This window comes from Protomyctophum parallelum (genome assembly GCF_964188405.1).
Source record: "Protomyctophum parallelum genome assembly, chromosome: 22".
NCBI classification, from domain to species: Eukaryota; Metazoa; Chordata; class Actinopteri; order Myctophiformes; family Myctophidae; genus Protomyctophum; species Protomyctophum parallelum.
In genome coordinates, this window is record NC_139714.1 from 5,101,101 (window position 1) to 5,111,157 (window position 10,057).

The 10,057-nt window shown below is 44.4% G+C and overlaps 2 protein-coding genes across 2 annotated transcripts in view; both read right to left on the minus strand.

The window, feature by feature from the left end:
• dock4b (dedicator of cytokinesis 4b) overlaps positions 1-1,271 on the minus strand; it is a 207,150-nt gene extending 205,879 nt beyond the window's left edge. Inside the window, exon 1 of the mRNA XM_083757446.1 lies at positions 1,088-1,271. Within this exon, the coding sequence (XP_083613572.1) occupies positions 1,088-1,124 (37 nt within the window). The 5' untranslated portion in view covers positions 1,125-1,271. The remainder of the gene's footprint in view (positions 1-1,087) is intronic.
• A 4,082-nt stretch (positions 1,272-5,353) lies between these two features.
• On the minus strand, positions 5,354-7,069 carry LOC310853631 (polypeptide N-acetylgalactosaminyltransferase 6-like; the record flags this gene model as incomplete). The annotated part of the gene is made up of 1 exon (XM_083758022.1): positions 5,354-7,069. The coding sequence occupies one exon, from the start codon at positions 7,067-7,069 to the stop codon at positions 5,354-5,356; it is 1,716 nt and encodes a 571-aa protein (XP_083614148.1).
• Between the last annotated feature and the right edge of the window lie 2,988 nt (positions 7,070-10,057).

Consider the following 10,057-nt stretch of genomic DNA (forward strand, 5'->3'; position numbering starts at 1 on the left):
TGTACTGTAATTCTCCAATCTGCTAATAAATACTTCAATCAATCAGTCAATTGAGAGAGAGACACACACAGAGAGAGAGAGAGAGAGAGAGAGAGAGAGAGAGAGAGCCTCTCATCTCCAGGGAGGGAATATATGAGAATTTAAGCCGCCCCTCTGTGGTCGCAACTCAATGAGTTTATGTTTTGCTGGTGGAGAGGAACGCACTGAGGAATGTCTACTAAAGAACTGTATTCCACGCGTTTGGCTCGCGTCGTTGTCATTGTTTTTCTCACTTGGCCGTTTTCATCTACAGCCATATAGGACTGGAAACAATGCGCGGTAGAACACTCATCTCCACCAGACCACCCCCGGGAGATACAACCACTAGGTCTATACTTATGCTATCCTCACACAAATAACGAAAGAAAAACAAAACAATGTCTTATTTCCATAACAACTCTGATTAGTCTGATTGATATAACCTCTGATTTCTACGATGATCTTTTCTTTCAAAGAAAGCACACAGAACGTGCATCATAGACCATGTTGTTGTTGTTGTTGTTACCCCTGACAGACACTGATGGTGAGAGGTTTTGTTTTTCTTTATCAGTCACACACACCACCACTACAAAATGCCAAAGAGCCTGGCTGGGCGCACGGAGCGCACAATATGTTATTATGGGTGCAATTCAGCGTTGGGGAGTGCAGAAATCAAAACGTGTTCGAGAGAGAGAGAGAGAGAGAGAGAGAGAGAGAGAGAGAGAGAGAGAGAGAGAGAGAGAGAGAGAGCTAGAGAGAGAGAGAGAGAGAGAGAGAGAGAGAGAGAGAGAGAGACCTATGCAATGTGGGATCATACCAGATTAAATCCAAGCTTCATATCCATGTGCTGATTTAAAAAAAAACATGATAAATAAACAATAAATGAATAACCAAAACCTTAGACCTGTGACCTTAACAGACAATAGCCTAATATCGCTCACTGTAGCTAATAACAATGATGTGCACGCTCCTTTTGAAACCGCTATATATTACCCATCCATACAAACACACTCGCCGCGGAGAGGAGCACAGCTTTAAACGCGTAAAAACGGGCATATGATGAACTCACCGACGCCGTATTTCTCGTTTTCGGTAGGTATCCACATGTTTCACGGTGGGTTCATGGAAGCCAGTGGTTTGTTGGTCCCATGAATCGCATTCTATTGAATTCCGTTCCTCCGTATCTGCGGTGGTGTGGTAGTAGTAGTAGTAGTCATTGTTTAGCTTTACAGGGGGAGAAAAGCGCTGCTCGGCTGTCTGTGCTCGTAGTGGCACAGAGACGGAGGAGAGCCAGCGTAGCAGAGCGCAACACACGCGCGCATACACATCATAGATACACACACAGACTCAGTGCCGCAACGCATTCTGGGAATTGTAGTTGACTGTGACGTAACCCCACATCTCCTGTCAGCTATGCCTGTCAGTGTCATAAATAATGACGCTTTGCTTTGCCTCGAGATGAGAGGAGGGAATATTATAGCCTATACGTGTATTTCAATTCATCGTAACATTTGGAGACGTGAAAATATACACTTCTATATATAGAAGTGTATATTTATATTCATATGATTTAGGCCTATATTTGGATTTTTCCAAATTCCATGCAATTCAGTTTTGGCTCCATTCAGGAAGTTTTATTAGAATAAATCTAGCATATAGCACCTTGAATACTGCTGGAGCTGGAGAAAATAGTTGTATATTATTATTTTAATATTAGGGGATAAAGCCCAAAGGGCGTATAGGCCCCTTAATGTTTGCGTGAAAATTACAAAAAAGTATGTCCCTATGTCCTAACCTATATGTGACTATGTGAACACTCATTCGTGGTCTGGTTTTTCAGACGAGTAAAAGGGCAGGGGCTGAAGCCCCCTTTGATGTCTATGTGTGCGCGTCCCTGGGCCTACCTGAACGAGGTTCACTTGAGTGCGAGGTTCACACCTGTTCAAACCTGTAAGACAAAGCATTCAGCCAGGTAAATGTTAAATGTGATATTGATGTATATATCTATGTTGAGGAAAGAAAAATAAATCACACCTGTGTGAAGTGAGGGGCGCTATTATCATCATACATCATCAATACATCATCTCATTCTGGACAATCACAATTTGTGTCCTCACCTTCTTCTTCAATGTTTGTGTTAGGACAAAAATTCAAAACTGGCCATTCATTGTCGATGGCATTCAATGTTTGTGTTAGGACAAAAATTCAAATCTGGCCATTCATTGTCAATGGCATTCAATGTTTGTGTTAGGACAAAAATTCAAAACTGGCCATTCATTGTCGATGGCATTCAATGTTTGTGTTAGGACAAAAATTCAAAACTGGCCATTCATTGTCAATGGCATTCAATGTTTGTGTTAGGACAAAAATTCAAAACTGGCCATTCATTGTCGATGGCATTCAATGTTTGTGTTAGGACAAACGTTCAAAACTGGCCATTCATTGTCAATGGCATTCAATGTTTGTGTTAGGACAAACGTTCAAAACTGGCCATTCATTGTCGATGGCATTCAATGTTTGTGTTTGCACAAACCCTCAAAGCTGGACATATCCCCTCAAAAATACTTCCACAGAACATTTACCCCTGCACATGATTTTACAGTAGGCTATAGACTGGGGTCCGGGATATAAAAAGAAAATCACACTTGTGTGAAGTGAGGGGCGTTCTCATCCTACATCATCATGGATCACATTCCGTGCTCAGCCAATCAAATCATTTCCGTGGTACAGACACAGAAAGCTGGGCATAGGAGGGGGTAGTGCCCCTCAAAAATGGCGTTCGATGGCCTAATGAGCTTTAAAGTCTTCTTTTCTTTTCAAAATCTTTTTATTTTCGTTTTATAACAGTATGCGTGTCAAGTCACAGATTCATAGAAAATTTTAAATTAAAACATTCGATTTTAGTATCAGTGACTGTGGGGTAAACAAACGTACTGTATAAATCACAGAGATCGTGGGCAGACATATTAAGAAGACTGTTATTGTGCATAACATGGCCCTTCAAGACAAAATAAAAAATAAAAACATTTTCTCCCCAATTCAGTATAGCCAATTCCCAATTCCCCAGCCTCTCTACAAGTAGGCTACTCCATCTCTGCTAACCCCCACAATCAGTCATTGGGAGGGTGAAGAAAGCCTCAGGTCTCCTCCGATACCCGGGCCGTCAAGCCAACATCTTCTTTCCACCCGACAGTGAAAGGTCTCACTAGGGGGGGCGTAACGCATGTGGAGGTACACGCTATCCCCCCCACCTCCTCCCTCCCCTGAACAGGCGCCCTGACCACTTGTGGGGATCATCAATGCAGCGACAAAGATGAGCCCTCCCCATTCAGCTTCCCACCCGCGAACACAGCCAATTGTGTTCGTTGGAGCGCTCGGCCAAGCCGTATGCACCATGAAGACTAAGCTCCATGGTGGTGGGCAGGAACTTTACCCTGCACCACCCGGACGCCCCGATAGTGGTCCCAACCAAGTCCCAACAGAGCAGACAGCCTACAGCCACCCCCCCACAAATATAGTGCCTCTAGAAAATTTGGGACAAAATGAAAATGTGTCGAGTAAATAGAAAGATAAATTAAAAAAAATAATATATATATATATATATATATATATATATATATAGGTTAATGTAAATTTCCAAGTGCATACAAACATCCGCTTGTGTAGTAATATCAATAATGGAAATATTAATATTCAGTGTCATCACCAACCATCACAGCTCTAATATTGAAGGTAATAATAAAATAAGTGGTCAAGTGTTAGTATGAAATACAGTTCTTGTGGCGTTTCATTATAAATGACATATTCATAGTGTGGCATACTGTACCTCAACGAAGAAAAATAATACTGTCTGTGAATCAGTCCCGTCAGAGTAAGTGACCACCAAACCAAAGGGGGCGCTGTTGCCCCTAAAATCGTTTGATATCAGAAGCAGTTCACAGTTCAAGGTTCGGGGTTTACTCCGATGGACCAAAGAGGGGGGCCACATAGAATATATATTATACTCTAAGGGGGCCACTCACTGAAATATACCCAATATAAGTGACGGTCGAAACATTACTACTTGTAAACAAAACAAAATGCGCCATCAAGGCTCAACAATGACCAACACACATCGATAAGTGAAGTAGCATTGATCACTCCCTAACACAGTATTCTACACAAACCCTTCATGAAATAATAATAAAAAATAAAACAACACTTAGCGCGACAGCATGTAAACGATCAAACAAAGACATCATGAAATCAGAGACTTAGAAACGGGCAGATCAGTAGTAATAAGAACGGATAGGTCTAAGCGTTATGTTTTTACATTCAGTATTACCATTAAAGCAAAAAAATAGCAAAAAGGAGATGGATGCGTAGCATCAAGAATGTTAGCATGTACTCATTGTACTGGTTAGCAAAACAATAGTCGCATGGACAGACATAACACACTACCGTCTCTTATCTCGTTTGGGTGGTGGAAGTGGAACTGAAGGCTCCTTGTCCTTCTGAAACCGAGATGGGTAGCGAAGCGATGGCCCGAAGCCCTGTAGGTAGGTGGACATTACGTCCCGATATGTTGATCGCTCCTCCACAATTTCTTGGGGCAGGTCCTCGAATATTCTTAGAGGTTTCCCTCGGTAGGTTAGCTGCCCCCTTCTCTTCCGAGCTTCCCGAACGATCATCTCCTTCATCCTGTAGTGGTGGACGCGAGCCATTACCACTCGAGGCTTGGATCCTGGTGCTGGTTTAGCGGTCAAGGCCCTGTGAACGATGTCAAGCTCGGGTGGTGTGGGAAGCAATTCTTTGCCCAGGACTTCGACCAGCAGCTGAATGAATTAGGCTGATCTCCTTCAATTGGTTCAGCCAGATCGAAGCCAGAAGAAAGCGTCATGTGAATGTTGTTCAGCTTGGCTTCCAGGGATAAGGCAACGGTGAGGGTAGTTTTGAGTTCCTCGATCAGTTTGGCGATAGTGGCCATGTCCACGGGAGCTGCCTGTGGTGTCGGTGTCGGCGGCGCCGAGTCGGTCTTCTTGTTTCCCCTTTTGGACATTATTAGGTCGACTTTTTCGGATGAAACGAAGCAAAGTAGCGTAGAGGATATAACCGATACACTTTAGCGAAGTAGAATGTGACATTGAGGTGTTTAAAATGTATATTTAAAGTCTACTGTAAGTAAGTCTTGCCGAGCCATGAGCATACAGTATCTCCTGTTTCTGTAGCATGAGGAATTTGATGTACCGAGCTTTAAAGTCTTAAAGAACCCTAAGACTAAATTGTCTAAGACTTAGACTTGGACTCTTAGACTGAGGGGAACAATGAGCTGTTGGTCCATGGTTTGGCAGACTGGTCATCTGAAGGACCAGTGTTGGTTCAGGTCTGCAACATCACAGTTGTCCATCTGAATCTGGCCTCCTTTCAGCTGTAAACATCTTCCACTGCTGGGGTTCTTCAGAAGCCCCTCTGTAAAGACCCACTCCTGTTGTGGTGCCAAAATGGTACCCATTCCCTTCCGCTGGCAGTGCTCGATCGTCACCTGCGTGGGCTCGGGTGTCGTGTGCAGACACAACTGCTCCCTAATGTTGTGACGCAGCTCCTTGTGAGATGAGTATTCAAAGTACTGGTTTCCTCCCATGCCGTGACAGTGGTACATGATCAATGGTTTGCCTCCCTGGTTGCCCTGGCCCACATCCAAGCAGGTTTTGGATCCCGAGTTCTCAATCGCTCCAAATTTAACGGCAGAAAGTTCTGGAACAAAGGCTTCCGGGTAAACATTGTTGAGGTACCAGGTGAAGTTATTACACTGCAACCTCTCTCTCAGTTTCACACGTTCAGAGATGTCGCCAAACTCTTTTTCTCGGGCCATCTTGGCAGCAACTCTGTTACGACGGTAGAAAATATTCTTATAGTCATCCATCCAGACCTCGGCCAGCCGCACCTGGTTGCGAGCGATGACCTCTGTGCCCTTGGGGAAAGTGTAGGGGCTATTGTCGCGGAAGACATGGCCCACTACAGAACAAGGAATGATCTCTAACTGACCCCCACACTGCCACACCCTAAATGCCATCTCCACATTCTCACCACCCCAGATCTCCATCTGGTCATCATAGGTTCCAATGTGCTCAAAATACTTCTTGGAGATGGCAAAGAGTCCACCGGCGAAGGCAGGTGTTTTGATGGGGTAGGTTTTATCCTTGTGTTTCTTGTCATCAGGGATCATCTCCCAACCAAAGGTCAGACTCCAGTCAACTTTGCCACGGTTAGCAAGGCCATTGACCCCAGGCTTTTTTAATTCGAATGTGTGTTGGTCTATGCTAGGGATTTCTGGACTGACTACTGCAGTGGGCTCTTCCTTGATTCGAGCCAGCAGGGGCTCCAGCCAGCCATGGAAACACTCACAGTGTGAATCTAGGAAGGTGAGGACTTGACCCCGGGCCACACTGACCCCCAGCAGCCTGGCTGAAATGAGGCCTTTCCTCTCTGTCTGTCTCACCACGCGGACAATCTTAAGCTGGCGAATGAAATCTTCTAAGGGCCGCTTAAGGTGCTTGGCATCGCTTGCATCATCCACAAGAATGATCTCGGTAAGGAAGGCAGCAGGGGATGTATGCAGGACACTGTAGACTGTCCTGAGTAGGGTTGACCAGGCCTCGTTGTGAAAGACAATAATTACACTGGTGGTTGGTAAAGGATAACAGAACTTTTGCTTCACACACTCTGGAGCCCGGGTGTCATCACCAAGGTTGCGGCTCAGGGAGATGTGATCACTGGCAAACTGGTTGAAGCAGTGTTTGGTCTGGCCTTGCTCTTTCGCCACTATCTCCTCTGGGGTCATGTGTTCCTTGTGAAAGGCCTTGCCACCGGCCCCAGGGCTCTGGGGGTCCTGAAGTGGCCTCTCCAGTACGGGCGTCAGCTCATCCTGGGTGTAAAACCCAAAGGGGCAACTTTTCTTGGTCTGCTCTCGTTCCACACGCCTCTGGAGAAACACTACTGTCACAATAAACAATGTTGCTCCCCAGAGAACAACTTTCAGGTGGGACATACACCAGCAGCGGAAGAAACGCATGATTCTAGATGGATGTCACTGTCACACTCCGACCTCAAATCCTGAGTGGAGTGGAGAAACAAAGGTATTGTATGTCCTTAACCAATGTGTCGCTACACGGGTAATCTAGCAAAACACTCGCTTTCCTGCAGGCCAAGGAGCTCAATGCCTAAATAACATTGACATTTAGTTCTGTTTAGTTCCGAATATATAATTTCCGATGCACAGATCGTAGGTTTATGTACATCACCAACTTAAGATTTTAGGCAAGACTGACATCATACTTATGACATCAAGACATAATAAGTCAAGCCCATATATGGAAATCCCTGATGTCATCAATATTGGCCATGTTGATTCTTCCCAGTGATGGTGGCAGATTGATAATCAATGCTGGTAAAAGATGTCGTATTACTACTGATTGAAATGCATGTGTAATCAAAGGTGCATACAGTATTGCGTGTGTAATCATTCTATGCAGGCCCCATCCTTGAATGTGGCACTATCTAGCTCATCAAAACATGTCATCCGGAGGCAGACAGTACTCCTTTCAAATAAGAGCTCTTTGAGAAAAATATTTTGTCCAAAGTTCTAAAGAGAAAGGTTGACAGTGACAACACAACATTCAAAGAATGGAAATAGAACTGTGCCTTCTAAGTTTAATCAATGCAAAGCCATTGCTGTCCCCATATCCTAACTATAGGCTACTGTCGGATTTTGCAAAAATAAATAATTTGCCGGACAATTATTATCACTGGCGGCAGTTCTAGCTCACATGCTGCCTGTTGCCTACCAATTGTATACTTCTTTGTGATAATTAATAAACATGGCAATACTGTATCCAAAGGACGTGCTCTGTTCATTGATTGAAAATAATCGACAACTTCTGAGTAAAATATCTTTCTAAAGTAATGAGACAGTGGAGGCCTAAAGGGGAAGGGAATATGACTATGAATGCAAAACGAGAGTAATGCCCTCATAATCAATGAATGAAGGGTTTATCTACTTTAATCACTTGATCTGACGAGGAAATCAATGTGTTAATGAATTCACCTCGGAGTCGGCACATAAGAACATTGTCTTAGAGAAGAAGGAGAAGATGCCGGAGCAGCTCGGACTTCTCATCCTTCTGCAACAATATCCGGCAATTTTCACCTCGCTGTCTCTCACTATATTGTCCCTGTTCCTGTGATGCAAAAAATGTTTTAGGGACACATTCTAATCTGCAGACACAAAGAAGATTAGAGAGTAGAGGAAAAACTGGAAAAAATGATTAAAATAAAGGAATAATACATTTGCCTATATATTTAATAGGTTTATTTTTTTTAAACCTAGTGGTCCGTGAAAATATTGACTACATGATGAAAGTGTCCCAACCCCACCCCCACCCCCTGTTCCCATACATACATACATACATACAGCCGTGTTTTCTCTCAATAGAACGATGGGGGTATGGTGGCGTGGGTGGGTGGTGGGAGGGGGGCTGTGGGGAAACGTCATAATGCTCTCTGCTCTCCATGTATGAATTAATTATGAGCCAGTATAGAGCAACGGAAGGAGTGAAACCCCATGGATGCCCGCATCCCTATGACGATGGGCAAATAAATAAATAATAAATTCAACAAATAAACATGTGTCGCTGCCATTGTAGTTGTTGTCGTTGGGGTGGTATTCAGGGCTTAAAGCCAAAAACAATCCCAAGACTGAAAATGTGTTTTTGCAAATCTGCACTGAGCTCATTAAATGACCCCTATGAGATCCTCAGGACTGAAATCAGTCCCCAGGACTGAGAACTTTAAGCCCTGGGTATTGCATGGCCAAGTATATGTTTCACACCAATCAGTGTTGTTTTTGGCAGAACAATTTAGATTTTAGTTTAGCCAAGCCGTCATATATTGGTTACCTTTTGGGAACTCCAAGGGTGGAGTTAACCAGCTACTGTACACACTACACACCCATTAGTTGTCCATGTAGGCGAAACAGAGGGAAGGATGCATCACTTCCCTAGCCTGGTTAATAAACCAGACTGAAAAATTGCCTACCGGCGGATTTCGGTCTGGAGAGGCTCAATTGTACGCCCATTTTCTACACACGAGAACGTGTGCACCCAATAGGGACACGGTATGCAATATCGGCGGGCTTTGGTACAGTGACGTTCAATGCTTGAGACCTTTGACTGACAGTAGCTCTGACCAATTGCGTCAAAGAGAAAATGTTTCCCTGGAAATGAAATCCAAGCTGAGCCTCCCCAGACTAATATCCCGCGGATCCGTGCAATATTAGTCTGGTTTATTAACCAGGCTATCACTTCCCCAACTCCAACCTTCCAAGGACAAAACTCTCACTGCATCGCCTGTGACGGGATCCTGCAGGGTGATGTGCTATGCCGTGGGCGTTGTGGTTATATTTGAAGACGAGTGATGGAAAAGTGTGATTTGATGTGAAGGGATGTTGTGTGACTGGAGACAGGCTCAGAGAGGTCACATACCTGTTCTCAGGATTACCATGCAATCCAGGGGACCAGGGACGTGAGTCACGCATCATACAGTATCTTCTTTCTTTCTTTCTTTCTTTGTCCTGATTCCCAGAATATTCTAGTTCCTTGCCAGTGCCAACTTCTACAGTTGGTTGATACACGCATGGGCGGAGCTTGAGGGGGTTCAGGGGGTGCACTGTAACTTCTGGCTTCTGACTGTAGTTTGTAATCATCTCTCTTATCATGATATGATGACTCGCTGTATGGCTGTAGTGCATGTGTGTATGTGTGTGAGCTGCTGTACTACCTAAATGACTCATTTTTAGGGGTTAGGGCATTGTAAAAACGCTAAAATAATAAAATAAAGGTAAAAAGAAAATGCGCGCGCACGCAAAGTGTCGTTGGCGGGTGTCGTTGGCCAAGCAGTCGCACCCCCAGGCGTCAAGTTCAAGCTCCGCCTATGGATACACGCACTGTTCTGTAGTTATGTGTGGGAGACACACACACACACACGCACGCACGCACCATCCGTG